The sequence below is a fragment of the Ambystoma mexicanum genome, chromosome 5p (genome assembly GCF_040938575.1).
Source record: "Ambystoma mexicanum isolate Mex_15411 chromosome 5p, UKY_AmexF1_1, whole genome shotgun sequence".
Taxonomy (NCBI): Eukaryota; Metazoa; Chordata; class Amphibia; order Caudata; family Ambystomatidae; genus Ambystoma; species Ambystoma mexicanum.
The window spans coordinates 1362856201-1362873261 of NC_090930.1; the positions used below are offsets into that span (position 1 = coordinate 1362856201).

At 44.6% G+C, this 17061-nt stretch overlaps 1 protein-coding gene across 1 annotated transcript in view; it reads right to left on the reverse strand.

Annotated features, from left to right (window-relative positions):
* The window catches only part of DNAH5 (dynein axonemal heavy chain 5), a 4235244-nt gene that overhangs the window by 2962239 nt on the left and 1255944 nt on the right, over window positions 1-17061 (reverse strand). Inside the window, exons 20-21 of the mRNA XM_069613779.1 lie at window positions 7147-7337; window positions 6976-7060 (exon numbers count right to left, since the gene is read on the reverse strand). Coding sequence (XP_069469880.1) covers window positions 6976-7060; window positions 7147-7337 — 276 coding nt within the window. The remainder of the gene's footprint in view (window positions 1-6975; window positions 7061-7146; window positions 7338-17061) is intronic.

A 17061-nucleotide genomic window follows, 5' to 3' on the forward strand; every position in this document is an offset into this window, starting at 1 on the left:
AGCTTTGGACAAGGCATGCTAACGTTGAGCACCAAGCCTGGCCGAAATGGTCCTCACAAATGACTCTGGAATACCGGCTGAATTATGAGCGAGGCGATCACTCTGGAAATGCTGTGACTGACAATGTAAGTGCTCATGTCAAGCATAGGGGCCTGTTTGAGAAGTGTGGGCCCCCACCATCCGCATACCGGCAAGACCTGAGCAGGATGCTTTTGGGATTCAGTCATTCAACGTGACGCCTGGAAAATAATAAATCCTTCTGAACCAAGACAATTAGTCATAAGTGCCCCTGGGGTCATTCCAGATGTCTGGTTGGGAATAAGAAATCAGAAGGACTCTGGCCAATGAAACCGCGGCACCAGCAATACATGAGAGCCAGGAATGATACTCGGACATAAGGGATTAATGGTTGCGGTCAAAGACTTTTATTAAAACAAAGTTGGGTGGAGAAATGCCTCTCTGTCCCTGCACTAGATGTGTTTCCCTACCTAAAACCAAAACAAAAGAGTGTGTCAATGTCAGAATGGCCAATGCAAAACTGTGCCGTATCCAAAGTACTATTCTAGACCTCACGTTGTAACAAAATAAATGCTAAGGTTGTTCGAGGGCGCGGCCAACCTAGGAGAAGAGATATGGCTGTGCGGTATGTGCTCAGGAGGATCTGGAACTATATAGCCATGGAGAGGATCACCTATAACCTTCAAGGAGACAGACAGACGTTCACCACAGATTGGGGAGACGCCATAGACTTCCTGCAAAGCGACTATATACTGCAATGGTGCCCACACAACATCTGCATTCTTGATATGTTTACAGCCTAAAATGAACACATCCAAGGGTTGCAAAGACAATGCATAGACGTTTAACCGGAGGGGAGGGAGGGGGGTGGGGTGGTGGGTTTGTGGGACTATGTTGTGTCCCGATGTTTAAGTTTGAAGAAATGCCAATAAAAATATTCCAAAAAAAATAATAATTCTAAGGTGAAAAGGGTAATGTCTTTGGCCTTGAGTCGTTTATAATATTCAAAAACGAAAATGCGTAACTTTAATACAAAAGTTCCAGAGGGATAGATTTCCTTATCCAGAGGGTGGTTCCCTTCCCCTGGATTTCTCTTCACTATGTAGCATATTCAAATGCATCAATTCCTTGAGTCTTTCTTGATTCACAACACAACTAGTGCAAAAAACAACTTGGCCCTCTGTCTTTGTCTTGTTAGGATACCATGTGTACACTCCTGCCAGGTTTTCACCTCTTTAATTTCACACAGCCTTTTGCTAGTTCTGATATATCCTTCTCAGGACCCCTGTGGGTGTTGTATTTCTTATACACTCTTCAGTTTGTCCTTGCCTGTTGTGCTTCCCCACCATGGTTTTCTCACATGGACACTCTTGCTCTTGCCTGGTATACCTTCCTGTCAGAACTTTCCTAAATGAGCACACTTGTAACGTTGTCCTTGCCTGGTGTAGTTTCCTGTTAGGGATTTCTTAACTGCACACATTTGCAACTGCCTGGTATACTCTCCTGCCAGGGCTTTTTTATGTGGGCTTTGTACACACTTCCTAATGCAACATCTTCCTGTATTTGTTTCATCTAATACGAGGTCTGTATGGTACACTATCCTGCTAGGGATTTTCTTAAATGTGTATTGCAAACATTCACAGACTTGAAAGTCTCTCACTTTCGTTCTGGTTTCCCATTCAACAAAGCTTGCTGGCTTCTTCTCTTTCCAGCACTTTATTTGCTTTCTTAACATGTATTCACATGTGGCATGGCTGCCAAAATGCCCCCGTGTCCCTGCCTCCCTTTTGGAGTCTCATTGGCTCTTGCTGGCATATTTTCTTATTCCTGTGGCAAGCCGGTGGCGGTCGCTCGTCATCTCTTCCCGTCTCGCCACCTTTGTTCCTCGGCTTCTCTGTCTCTCGTGGTTTGTGCTGGGCTCTTCTGCTCCTCGATCAGGTAAACACTGTCGCTCACCAGCTGTGAACACCAAGGAGCCCTGAGTTGGCTTCTGGCATTCCAGCAGCGTGTCTGTTTTTGTGGACAGCTTTCCTCTTATGCCTCCTTGAGCCGGATGGCTCCACGACACTCCCTGCAGCTTTGCGGTCTCTCAGTCCAAATCGAGAGAAGCAGCTTTCTTCCTCCAGCAGCGCACCCTGGTCAGCTGTGGTGTCTGTTTCAATCTCACGACTACAGGTATGCATGCAGAACAACTAGAGCACAACCTGTACTCTTGGTCTTTTCTGCTCTGCATTGCTCGGTTTATCTTCCTCGTCCCAGTATCCTTGTAGTTATGGGAATGGAAGTCCACCTTTTGTTGCTTTACATACAAAGTCTGGGCAAGTGCTCTTTAAGGGTAAGTCACCTCTGAATGACTTGCGTCTGAAAAAGTGTTTTCATGAGACTTACATACAGATCTTGAGAAAAGGTCTTCCATATTCTTCTTAGATGGATGAAGGGAGGTGTAGCAATATGCCATTAAGGCATTGGGTATGGATGAGGTATCCTCACGAGAGGAAGAGGAATGCCAATCCTTGGCCGATGGTGCCCTGCACCTCCCCGGAGGATATCTACCCCCATGTGATCCTCCCTCATATAGCCATCCGCAGTGTCAGGATAAGGTAGCAGCTTCCCTGGCCACATGGGTAGAAGTCACCTCCAGGAAAGGAGTGATGTCACCTTCAGATTTATCACAGTTCTCTAGACAGAAAGAAATAATTACGGACAGCAATAGGTATAAATTGATTAATGACACCATCACACGACATACACTTCAAAATAATCACAGGGTTTAAAAAGCATATCATCTACTGGCCAGCTGTATTACTTGGCTGCTCAGGCGCAGTTTCTCACTGGGTGGCTGGCGGATGAAGAAACGCTGAACACCTCATTGATGTGTGGGGCAATAAGACTGTTTTTTCTTAAGGAAGCTTTGTGGGTTGCGGATAGATGCTTTATGTGCAAACCATACCTGCTGGACCTGGGGGGTACTGGGCCTCATCACGAGTTGGGCGGTATCCCAACTGGGATACCTCCCAACTTTATTTGCGTTACCGCCCACCCGTCTGGTGGTTTTACTGCTGGATCACGGGCTGGGTGGTAAACGGGCAGTAATTGCACTAGAAATTGGCGATTTTCTGGCGTGTTTACCCCCAGCTCTGTGCTGGGGGTAAACACACTATACTCATGATTGGGCAGACCCTTAAATGTGGCGGTAAACCAGTTACTACTGCATTTAAGGTCTACCACCCAACTTGTGATGAGGCCCACAGTGTGGTGTAGAATCCGAAGGATTATTGGCTCACAGAATGTGTATTCCCCACATATACCCTTGTTGGCAGGCCTGTGCCAGAATAGATGTGATCTATCCATATTCCCGCGATGGAGGAGAGTGGGTCTTGCTACGTAGGGAGATATTTTTAAGGACTGAATGTTTAGGGACTTCTTAGAGGTTACTGATGATTATGGGCTGCACAAGAGACAATTCCTTGGTGACATGAGAATTACCAGGTTTGCTAAGGCACAGTGGCCAGTTTGGCCGGACGTACCCGAATGTGATACTGTACTATCTACCTTGTATGATCTGGAAGATGGGTGGAAGCCCGTTACCCGCTTATACCGGAGCTTGACAACGAGTGTGCATGTTCGTGTTCTGTGCACTGAAGTCACATGGGAGTCCGACTTGGAATGCGAGTTTGAGGAGATGCAATGGGATACTGTGTTATTGTTTACCAAAAAAGGTATCTAGGAATGCCTGTTTTCTCCTTCTGCAGTTGAATGCTCTGTATAGAACATACATGACCCCACAAATGATTGCTCGTTTTAATAAATAAGCGTCCCAGAATGCCCATGATGTGGTGGTAAGCCCGTGGACTTCCTGCATATGCTTTGGCTTTGTCCGACGACGAGTGCCTTCTGGCTTGATATTCAGGAGACCCTGGAGGATGCAGGGTTTGGAAGATACGGGTGGACCCCTATGGAGTGCCGGCTGGGTATGTACCCTCGACCTGACAAGGCCAGACACATAGTTAAACTTATGGATCTCGCTTGTATACTTGCAAAAAGGAGAATCGCTATGTCCTGGAGGAAGAGTGCTGGCCCTTACTGTGCAATATGGCGGAAGGACTTAATTAAGTGGTCTACAGCCGAAACCAGGGAGTGGTACAGGGCACTGCAGAGAGGTAACAAGCCTACCACGAACCTGGAGGCCTGGAAGGCCCTGCTCCAATCAATGTTTGGTCACTCGGATGATCGGCCTCCGTGATGTGGATGTGTATAGATGGGCCCCTTATTGTTGGGTTTGTGGAGGTGCCCGGCAGACCAGATTTGTAAAAGGCTATGCGGGTCTGAGCTTTCTGTAATACGTTACTGTACGCTGCCTATTATTATGTGTATATGTGCTGCATTTGACCGTGCTATCTGGCTGGAAGGCCTTATCCCTTGATGTCCCATTGTTTGCCCTATTATGTTATGTTGTATTTGTTTAACCTGCATATCATTTCTTTGGTGTCTGATTTTGGCCAGCAGAAAGGGTCAGAGAAGTAAGTATGAACTATGACATTCCATTTAACTAGACTTACTTAGCACCCCATGGCTTTCCAAACTTACCTGCTCTACTACCACAAATAGAGAAAATCGCAGAAATAGAAAGGAAAACACACATACTGCAGGTTACACATGACATCGAAAAATGTGCCTTCCAGTCATCATTTAGGACTTCCACATTATGAACCCCAAGTGATATTCTGTGTTTTGCGGCAAAAGCAGCCCGCCAACCACAACATTCACTATGTGTCATTTTGTTAGGGCTAGTACTATTTTCAACTGTTTACCTATATTGTTGTTGTCATAAGAGCCATCATAAACAGAGTTCACTGCATATTCAGACAAAATCGCAACTCGACAGCTTTGAGATGAAGAGGTTTTACAAAAATAAAATTCCCCTAACTGGAAGATGAGATCAAATGCATAATGTTTATAGAAACTGTTTAAGGCGTCAATTAGCATAACTATGTTTAGGCAGGGTTAGTAAAATAAATGTCAGTCTGCTTTCTTTGCCCCAGTTAGGATTAGAGAACATAACTCCATAATGTGCTGAAAAATGAAGACAGTGCATTTTGATGGATGATTGTGTAAAAATCACAAACGGGAGGAATTTGAATCTAAAATATTCCTATGAACTGGCATGAAGTTATAAAGAGAATCACGAACCACCATATAATAAGGAGTTAGCAAGGTAGTCGTCTTTGTTGGCAGAGACTAGTGAAGCATGAAAGGTCAAAAGACATTGAAAGTAGAAAAGCGCCAGGGCCCATAAGGCGCTGTAGTGTTGGGATTGGATAAATATTCATAGCACATGATCACATGGAGCGAGGAGGTCTGAATGGAAAATGAAGCGGGCCTGATAACACGTGACCTAGCAATGGAGGGATGTGCAAACAAGGAATAGCAGGAGACTGTGCCATATTTATTAAATGTTCCTCTCTACAAGGTCATGAGAACCACTATCTCATAACTCACGTTATGAAAAATAATATACAACAGGTCTTTTCTGTGTTTTCAGGGGGGTAATGTTTTCTGGGAATACATGATCAAGTTGTTTACTTGCTTTGCAATGAAAATAAACTATTTCTTGCTGCAAACCGAAATCGCTGAGTGGAGTTTTTGCTTCAACACATTGGTGCTGTGACTCGGATTGGGAACACCCAGCTGAGATAACTACAACTGCAAATTGCTCCTCTCCGAACTCCAGATACCAACCCCAAAAGTAAGCAACCTTTTGAATTCCCTGCTGGGATATCGAGATGGGCTGCTTCTAAGTTAGTGTCCCCTTTTGGGCTTAATCGAGTACTATATTTTACTAAGCAACAGAGAGCAGACACAAGTTGGGGAGGGGAGAGGTTGCTAAAGCACCACCCGAAAGCCCAAACTAATAAGGTGTATCCTCTACACTCGAAAAGCCAAACCTACTGGCATTGCTAATGCTTCTTTATCTTTGCTGAGATTTGGCCTCCAGAATACATAATAAAGGTAACGACTCTTGCTTGTCACATGCGTAGGAATAACACTAGCCTTCGCCTTTATTTTGGTAACACCTCTTCCTCACGCATCAAAAAGTTTTTTCTGTAGTTTTCACAATAATATTACATTTTACGGCTATTAAAATGAACTCTGATTCGATAACAAATGCCTTACTCTTATGTTTGATGACTTTTAAGACCCCACAGCCTATTCTACACATCTCATTCGAATGCCCAGATTACTTAGCAATAATCTCCATTACTCTGAGTCCTGTTATTCCTCGTCAAAGTCCTACATTCATTGAGGACTGGGACGAGGAAGAGGGACAAAGATTTAATGTCTGTGCCTCCAGTTCTCCGAATCAGTGTAAAACTGGACAGGCAAGCCAATAAAGGAAAAACCGAAAGAGTCTTGCTCCAATCACCACCAGTTTGCCAAAAAATACTTACGGACGAGGCTTCCCAAAATGAACTGTTATGTAAGAAAAGTTCACTTAAATAATATGCCATAAACGGTACAATAACTCTTTTTGCATTGTGGGATCAGTAGTAGCAGTGTAAGGTAGTAGCACTTTAAACAGAATCATATTAATTGACTCATGGGTATCCATATCATGTTCGATTTGCACCTCATATTTCAAAGACGTCACCTAGTCAGGCATTCCCTTGCTGGACAGTTTTGAAACATATTTCTGGCTTTGATGTTGATTGTTAGAGCGCTAATAAACTGCATTTGTTGAGAAACAATTATGTGTTGATATCTGCCTACAATGCATGTATATGATAACTTTGAGAAGTCCAAATCCTTGAAATCATAAACTAATCAAGGATTTGGACTTCTCAAAGTCAAAGAAACAAGCAACGTATATGATGAAGAGCCTTTTTGTAAAAACTGCTAAAATACAGTTAAACACAATAAAACAAAAATATATGAATCTCAAATCAAAAAGAATATTACCATGAGTATTTCTCAACGTTGTCTCTCCCGTTTCTGAATCACCACCATGTTTCTGTGCTGATATTTTTCTTTCGAGCCTCTTTTTCTATGGACATTAAAATATATGTCACCATAAAGGCCATTATCAGAGGAAAAACAACATGTACATGGAAAAGAAGAAAAAATAAAAACCTTTGACAGTCTCTCTTTATTCCACTGGCCTACTCCTTTGGAAACACTGATTATGCAGTCCACTGCCTTGTTAAGAGTTTGCTGGACCTCATCCAAAGCTGGCACCATGATGATATTTGGGATGGACAAAGTAATATTTGTCTTTAATAACGGTTGACCACACTGTTTCTGTTTTGTAGCATCATCACAGTCTAAATTAGAGGTTTTAAAAGAAAATAAAAGAGCAAACATTATACTAGTTATGTTGGTAAAAGCATAACTAACGTGAATATCTTACAACAAATAAGAAACTGAAACAAATATGTTACTATTAATCATCTTAAGTATTGTATCACTGTACAGTTGTCATAAAACTATGAATTGTCCCAGGGACATTCATTTTAATAACAGCCCTAGCAGTGGCTGACCCCAAAGATAAACTGTGGTATCATCAATATTCAAAGTGTTGTTTGACAGTGTTATACTGAATCCTACTTAAAAAGAAAAAAACTAAATCCCATGCATTCATTATTAATTAGTGACAGACCTTAATTATTTTGAATAGGTCACAGAATCTGCAAACTGATTAATATTCTTGCCCTGTCCTTGATATTTCATTAATTCATTCCCCACATCGTCATTCACTCCCCAGCATCAACAACATTAATTCATTTGTATTTGTATTTCTGCTGTTTATATAGCGCTTTAATCCAAAGCGCTTTATATTATAACAACAAAATACATAGAACATTATAACAGTAGAAGCAATTTACATCATGAATCAAACCAATAAAACATTAAGTAGAGCAATTAATCTGTGAGGGAAGTGGGAAGGGGTGAGGAAGGGAAGGAGGAGGGAAACAGAAGGGGTATAAGGGTGAAAATGAAGGCTGGTAAGGGGCAGGGTAGAGAGGTTCATATGAAAGATGCGAGGGGAAGAGAGAGAATGAGAGGTGGGGAAGGTTTCATGGTTGAGAATGGAGAAGGAGAGATTTCAGGGAAGTGCGGAAGGAGGAAAAGGTAGGTTTAGAGCTGATTGAGAGAGGTAAGGAGTTCCAGTGCAGGGGGGCTAGGAGCTGAAAGGAGCAGAAACGAGGAGGCGGCACATGGGGAAGGAGGGACGGTGAGAAGGAAGTGGTCAGCGGAACAAAGGGAGCGGGAAGGAGTGTAGAAAGAGAGGAGAGAGGAGAGAGGAGAGATAAGGGCGAGATTAAGGTTGGACATTTTTTTCAGAAAACTACCTTGCAAAATATTTGTATATCTATAATAACATAAACCAGAGAGTCGTGCTTACCAAAGGTATGCAGTTTTGGACCTCATTCAACAACAATCGTGGACTTAATTACTTACTAATTTCGTTCCCCCATGTTAAAAACTGCCCCCTAATTACCAATGCCATTGGTGAGTGTCACTTGAAAGGCATTTACTATCTTCATATGGCTCTTATAGAGTACTTCTATAGTATTAGGTTTAGAAGCTGTTCACAGCTCGGAAGCTAGACGGAGTCTGTGTAACATTTCTGAGATTAGTTTCCATGCACTTTGAGAAAGCTGAACTAGCCAGTAGTTAACAGCACAGCCATCGAAGTTGGATCTATTTTCCAAAAATGCAGGGGGAGTGGGGGTGGGCAAGGGTCAAAGAGAAGGGGAAAGGAATGGGAAACATAAGTGCATAAGTGGAAAAAGTCGAAGTTCCGAAAAAGTTTAGGGTTTATGCATCGGGTTACTCTTATTTATTCATGTAAGGTGTTAATTGAACATAAGGGATGTCCTATTTAACTGCATAATGCACAGAGGAAGGACCAAAAAAGACAGAGCAGTCCGGGGTAAGATGTGGGTACCACAGTGGGTGGATGTATGAATGAGAGTAAGTCAGTTTATGAATGGCTTGTATTGTGACATATGTACCGGGGACAGAGACAGCTACATCATACAATAAGATAAACATGTGATCAATATGCATATTTACCTTACATAACAGGTTGGCCTTATTTCGGAGGGAAGGAATGGGGTCAACTGGTGAGGGGCAGTGACGGGATGGGAAGATGGAGACAGACCAGCCCTGCCTAATAAATGGAGCTCAAGTATGTCCTTAAAATATTCACTGATGTGCTGGTTTTCATATCCAGCAATAGGCCATTCCAGTGGAGGGTGGCAAGTAGACAGTAAGAACGAAAGCACAAGAAGGCACAGCGAAGACATGGGATTGAAAATTGTTGGAAGGAGGAGGATCATAAAGTACCAGTGGGAGACCAAGTAGAGGTATAGTAAGCAAGGCAATGGGGGCAAGACCATGGATGGATTTACAGACAAGAAGTAACAATTTGAAGAGAGAGCGGTTTTGCATGGGCAGCCATCTAGTGTGGTATAGGTGCTCAGATGTTGAGGAGGATCCTAAGAGGTTGGAGAGGGTGTGTCTAGCTTAGATGAAAACTCTGTAAAGGGGAGAGAAGTAGAGGGGGAGGCAAAGGCTGATCTTTTGTGAACTCCTACAAGAAGGATTGTGGGAGATGAGGTACTGTTGTTTCATGAGATGGAGAAGGAGCAGGCAGAGAGATAAGAGGCCACCCTGCGAGTGCAATATCATTCAAACCAATGGAGGTGAGTGTCCATAGGAGACCAGCAGGGACCCACAATGTCAAAAGGCTGCAGAAAGGCCTAGCAGGATAAGGATGAAGGAGAGAGAGAGAGCCTGAGCAAAGCTACCAATCATGTGCAGAGACAGGCACAGATAACAAGGTATTGTCAGGAGAGACCATGTAAGCTGTAATGGTTTTCAAAGGCTTCATTCCATCTCTGCCTGAGGAAGTGGAGGAATTCCACGAAAGGCTTGCAAATATGCAAAATAAATGACTTTGTTAGCCTAATTAAGTTTTCAACTCGTTTTCTTTTGGATGAACATTCTATTCAACCCTTGGCTAACACAAACTATCTATATATTGACTGAAAAAACGTTTAACGCAACAAAACCCATGAAATTCAACAGATGTCTGAAGTGATGATCATCTTAACTCGGTGGCCCCCTGTTGATGACCCCTAGGATCTAATTATGTGTTATCATAAAGCGTTTGCACCTAAGCGCTTTACATAGAAAACATATACATACAATATCACCCAACCAGAGTTGGTACTCATTTATCAACCTCATTAGGATGAATTGGCCTTGCTGGGACTCAAACCTGCGAGCTGAAGATTACATACATATCCCATCAACAAGCATTCAACCCGCTGAGCTATCTTGCCGGCCTCTAATTTTGTATGCCATTGTGAATACAATCTTTTGTGTATGTGCCCATGGGCTTTGCAACAGAGGGGATGCCGAGTTAAGATGATCATCACTTCCCACATTTGCTGAACGTCAAGTTTCTTTTTTTACAACTTTCTTTATGAAAGCACTTGGTAACACAGTGTTATACAGAACACAGTACAAATATCGTAACAGTATTCATTCAGATCTAACAGGCAGTTGCCAATCCGATATAGAGTACTAGAAAGTAACATTGGAATCATCAGGTACAGGCAAATATGCAGTAAAATGTAGGTATTGGGTCCAGCTAACAAATACATATTAGATATGGGGACATTATCCTAGGAACTCAGCAGATACGACTTAAAGGGCTGCCAAATATCCACTGGACGGCTTCCCACCAGCTGCATAGTGGCCCACCGGTTCTCAATGTCTCCGGCCCAATTAACTACACCCAGCCACTGCCTAATACTCTTATTGGTGGGTTTGAGCCACAGTAGCAATTTGCAGCGCACCGCCAACAGCATGCATAGTCCAGCAAGTTTACTCCTGCGCCCTTCCAAATCTTTCGAACTTGTGAAAGAGGCACTGATTGGGGGGTGGCATTAATGTTTCAATCAAGCATATCCGAAAGGACAGCACATACATCTTTCAAGTACCCATCCAGATTTTGGCATCCCCATAACATGCGAAAATAGCCAGCTTCATCGGCACAACAACAGGGGCAGGATCCCGACCCTATCGGAGATAATAATTTCAATCTAGCAGGGGTATAGTGGTATCTGTGGAGTACTTTAAGTTGAATCAGGCGAAACCTAGAATTATAGGAAACCCTGCGGGTTTGCATAGACATATTCTTCATCTCATCCGGAATGTCCATATTCAAATGCCCATTTGAATCGAGCTTTAATGGGGCCGCCTTGTGCACCATCTTGGACCAACCCATATAAAGCCAAGACTATGCCCCGGGTCCCGCATGCGCTCATAATGAATTGAAGCATAGAGTCATCAGGTGGCATGATTAGGAACTACGGCCATGACCCTCTGAAAGCCCTGCGCAATGTCATGCATTGATGCCATCATGTAGATTGATGCCGTTTAAGCCCAGGTATCTCTTGAGCAGTAATAAAGTTCCCAGATACATACATATGATCCGGAGAACTAAACCCATCCTGGACCCACTGTCGCACACTAGCATCTTCTGCCATAGGGAGGGAGGAGATGCAGTTCGATTAAGGGAAGTCACTGTGAAAGGGTTGGGGCACGCCCAGGAGCTTCCAAACTTTACACCAGGCAAACGCAGTCACACTAGCAGGATCTAATGGACAAGGATCTGCGAACAGCGACGGTAGTACCAGCAACCTAATTTATCGTTCCCCGTTAAGAGTCCCTCTCAATATTAACATGCGTGTGAGATACAATGCCTTCGGACCAGTAGGCCGCATACTGTGTCTGTGTCACACCCAATATAAGTTGGGGCAGCAAACCCCTCCTGAGCATAAGGTCCAGACAGCAAGTCCCATTTGAGTTTGAGGCGTACCGAGCCAGCATGCCACATGAAATCATTAATGCTGACATCAATCTCCTTAAAAAACCTCACTCCGGGCCACAGTGGGATGTTTTGAAGAAATAAAGGAGCCTTGGAAGGACCACATTTTTAACCAAGGCTATTCTACCCACCATGGTCAATTATAACCGCGCCCAAGCTTGGAGCTTAGCTGCAAGTTGGTGCATGTAAACATTATAGTTGCGGTCCAACAAGGAGGTGTGATATCTAGATCGCAGTGATCCCTAAGTATCTGACCTATTGAGGTGATCAGTAGTACCCTAGTAAGTCATGTGTTTCCGTCATCGCACCAGCCAATGGGAAGAGCTTGGCCTTGGTGCAGTTAAGGTGGCAACCAAACACATCCCCAACAGCGATAATGTCCCAAATAATCAGGGCCAGGTGCAGCTGGGGTTCCCCCACATAAAGTATCACGTCATCCACACAAAGGGATATATTTTAGGGTTCACCAGTTATTCTAATCCCCCTAATCCTATGTTTGTGCCCGATTACATTTGAGCAGTACAGGTGACAGGGGGCGGCCCTGACGTGTGCCTCTAGCTATGACAAATGGGGACGAAAGTATTCCGTTTGAACTAACCCTAGCAGACAGGGACGCGTAAAGCAGACGAATCCAAGACACAACATTGGGGCCAAAATCACATTTGTTCACAACGGCATGAACTATATGGGGCATGTAGGGTAACAAGCGAGTGGATAAAATCTTGGCAAAGATCTTGACATCAGAATTAATCAGTGAAATATATGGGGCCGGTAACAGCCGCAGTACTCAGCCGGTTTGTTGGGTTTTAGCAGAACCATAATGACTGCTTCTCTCAACGTAGGAGGGAGCACCTGCGCCTCAAATGCCTTGATCCACATTTTACAGAGGCGAGGAGCCAAATGTAATTTAAAACGTTTACAAAATTCGGCTGTGAGACAATCAGGGCATGGTGCCTTGCCAGAGGGCAAGACATCGATAGCATGGGCAATATCATCCAGAGAGATGGGAAGGTCCAGTATAGATCTGGCCTCGTCGGACAGTAACAAAAGCGGTAGATCGCTCAAAAATCTATCTATGTCAGCAGGCGAGCAAGTTGCTTTGTTAGAATACAGGTCGGAGTAAAAGGTTTTGAATACCCTATTTACTTCAGCCAATGCATGCACCAAGGTACCAGAGTCATCCTGAATGTGTGCAATACAACTGCCACGACCTGTTTGTCGAAGAACCCTGAACAGCAATCTGCCCAGTTGCTCGCCTTCTCCGTACTGCCTTGCCGCCATCGGGGCATCTATTAACCGCAATTCCCTCAAAGCATGGTTCCTGAAATCATCTAAAGCCTCTTTGTTCTGTATCTGTACTAGAGTGGCAGAATGGGGGCCAGCTGACTGCATTTGTTCCAGGCGACGCAAGGTATCCTCACTATTTTTGATGTTTTGACATATGGTTTAAAAATACCATGTTCAGTGGATATTGCAATTGCCCGGATATAAGCCTTAAAGGCTTCCCACAATACACTGTAGGAAGATAGACCCTAAATTCATCTAAAAAAATAGTGTGACATGGGTTTCCAGATTAGCCATGAAAGCTTTGTCAAGCAACACCTGAGATTTGAATCTCCAGTTGGCACAGGGTTTAGGGAGACCATCCAATTGAAGAGATACCAGGACAGGGGAGTGATCAGAATATGTTCTAGGCAGTATGTCCACCCGGGTAACGGACTAAAAAGTATATCAGAGACCAGCCACAAGTCAATGTGAGAGTAGGAATTGTGGACAGAGGATTAGAAGGAATATTCCCAGTCAGCCGGATTAAGAGCCCTCCACACATGCACGAAACACAGTTCAGTCATGCTATTGCGCACATGTTGAGTGGCTTTTGTGAGCGTCCTACTACTCTGACCAGACCTGTCCAAGTTAACATCTAAGATAGTATTAAAATCTCTGCACCACAATACAGGCACAAGAGGGTATACAGCCAGTAAATATGTGATTCCCGCGAAGAACATTGGGTCATCCACATTGGGGCAGTATACATTCAACAGGATCATCTCCCTTCCCGCTATCATCTCATAAACCATAACATACCACCCCAAGGGGTCCACATAGGCCTTCTTATGCATATATTGTACAGAGTTGTGAAGAACAATCATCACTACCCTAGCCTAGGTGTAATACATGGTATAGAATCTATTCTTGCCCCAGTTTCTGGCAAACTCCTCGCACCCCACAGCCACTGAATGGGGTTCTTGTAAAAACAGAAGCTGAATCGTATGCCGCTCCACACTGAGCTTAAGCTTCTGCATTTGGACAGGATTCCCCAACCCATGCACATTCCAGCTTAAGCACCGAAGTTCACTCATCGCTGCCATGCCCAACGTTAACCATTCCCGGACAGGCGGACCACGCCCAAATAGCAAACTTCCAACTGCTCTGTACCAACTGTTTTTGGTAACGATAGTGGCAGTGCATTCAAAACAAGCAAATTTTGAAAACCCAATTTAAACCCACCACTCCCTTCCTACTCCTCACCCCCAATTGGGAGGACGCATCATTCAAAGAACTCAATCTTGCATGGCGAGGCCGGCGCACAGGTGGCAACCCAGGCTCTATCACAACCTTTGGAAAATCAGGGTGTTTAACAGTAATATTTCTCCTGAGTAACAGTACAAAAACATTTAAGGTCAGTAGCCCACAATCTGAATATGGAGGAGCTGAATCAACCGTTCTGCAGTGACAGCATCAAAATCTGTGAAGGCCCTCAGAGGTGGAAGGCAAAATCGAGTATAGCCGAGCAGACTAGTAAATTGAGGAGTAGCATTACCCAGCAGAGCGTTCATCTCGAATCTCATGATTTCATGGCCTCCTCTGGAAGTGTAAAAAAGTATGTCTTGCCACCACTCTCAATGCATGACTTGGCAGGTTACAGTACTGCATACAGTGGAGCCTCTTCTTTACTGCCATAAATGACCTCCTTTCCTGCTGCACCGCCACCGAAAAGTCAGGGTAAATATGTAGCCTCCTAGAGCTCAAAAAGAGCTCATCCTTTTCTCATGCAGCCCGCAGGATAGCATCGCTATCGCAACAATTTAACAAGCGGGCTATTATAGGCGGCGTGGCGCACCAGGTTTAGGTATCAAAGAGATTGGTGAGCACACTCCACCACAAATTGAGGGGGCATCTAGCAGGGTTAGGAGGGTGTGCTCCACAAAGTCCCCCATGGAGCCGTCCAAGTTGTTCTCCGGGACCACGATGATCCGGATGTTGTTGCAGAGCAATCTGGACTCAAGCTCGTAATTTCTCCTAGTGACCGCTTGCACCTGCTTTGCGTAGAAACATCATCTTCCACGGTACTTACTCTCGGCTCTGCCTCTGTTAATCGTAGCTCCGTTTTCTCCATCCAAGACTTGATGGAGCTGAATATTCCATTCATGTCATCTAGTTTAGTGGGGATGCATGAGAAACCCTCATGCATGCAGGCCATTATATGTTGCATCTCCGAGGGTGCTCCCTGATCAGCATTGTCTTCCATGGCGCTGCTTGCCACCTCAGTCGTCTTTGGGGTGGCTCTAGCTATAATATTGATGGAGCTTTGTTTCCTCCTGGCTCCCTTCATCATCTTCGCCTCTCCAGACCACTAATCAGTAACAGCACCCCTCCAAGCAGTCAGATACCCACCATCACTCACAAGGGTTTGGGAAAATGCAGCACAACAGACAGGGTGCAGAAGCGCAAGTCACAGTGTCCAGCAAAGGAATGCTACAAAGTATGGGTACCCCCAGCTCTCGCAACGGGTAACCAGCCACAACATTTATGGCAATATGAATAGTACGACAGCTGTTAACATAGCCTCAAAGCAGGGTGACTGTGTATGAACTGTGCCGCCCGCACACAGAGCCAAGGCACAGCAGGTGCCACTGGCAAAGTGTGAGTTGGGTTATACCGTTCTAGCAGCAAAGGGCAAGGGGTGATCTAGGATACATTACTCAACACTTTATACAATCAGGCAGCAGTCCACCAGCACACTGCAGGCATGTAGTATATTAAACAGCACTCTTTGAAGCCTGACATGAGCCAATAACGTATCCCAGTACACGCTGCAACTGTCCACCTTATATTGAGGGAACTCCCACAGACCAGGAACAAGGACAGGCTCCAGAGCCCATCAGCAGCAGTTGTAGATCAGCCCTAAGTTTCAGATGGGACATGGGAACCACTGGAGTCACAGTGTCCCCCTCTCCTGATGCGGCAAATCCAGTTTAGTAATTATGGTCCCAGCGCCCCAGGGGCTGCTGACCCCAGCGCATGGCCATCACACAGCTCATGGAGCAGCCACTGTACCGTGGCTGCTGGCTTATGTTTGCCTCCGTCCCTCATGCTTGTCCGCTTCAGCAGGCTGAGGGCTGGAGGCAAACATAAGCCAGCTGGCAGACTGAGCTAGCAGATGGTTTACCATCCCATCAGGCCGCTCTCATGTGCTCCGCCACGGCTTCCATACAATCTGCACCGCTGCACAGCATGTACACATGGCAGAGCCGGAGCCGTTCAAAGTAATTGGAAGTGTCAGTCTCGTTCAGCACCTGCAGCATCCAATGAATGTTGGCCCGCTCTAGCTGTTATTCTTCAGTTTGGGCACAGAAAATACAGCCCCACGAGGAGGATACAGCCGTTAAGGGCACCAGGTTTGCGTGAGCCAGGCACTAAGCTGCCATCTTATTCTGCGTGCAACAGCGCCCGCCAAATTTCAAGGAATTCGTTACATTAAATCTGATCACCTTAACTGTCCCTTAACTAAAGTTATTTCAGTGAATTTCAAAGGTTTTTTTATACCATAGTTTATTCCTTAGGGCACACTAGCCATGGCCTTTGGCCCTGACCAGTGGGCATGGCCCTTGGCAATGCCCAATCTATATTTCAGTAAGACTAGATTTTTCAGGGAGATTAGGTTAGCATCATTCTTCCAAAATAGAGAGGAACCTTCCGGAGGGGCTTTCAATCCCTTTAGACCCCCGTCTGATTTCACTCCAGGGGATTCCGATATATTCCACCAGAAATAATTACGTTTGAAAAGTTGGTTCTAAGCCAACTTCCAGATATTGTCAAGACAAACCTCTGTTACAGACATCAAAATTTGAGTATTTTGG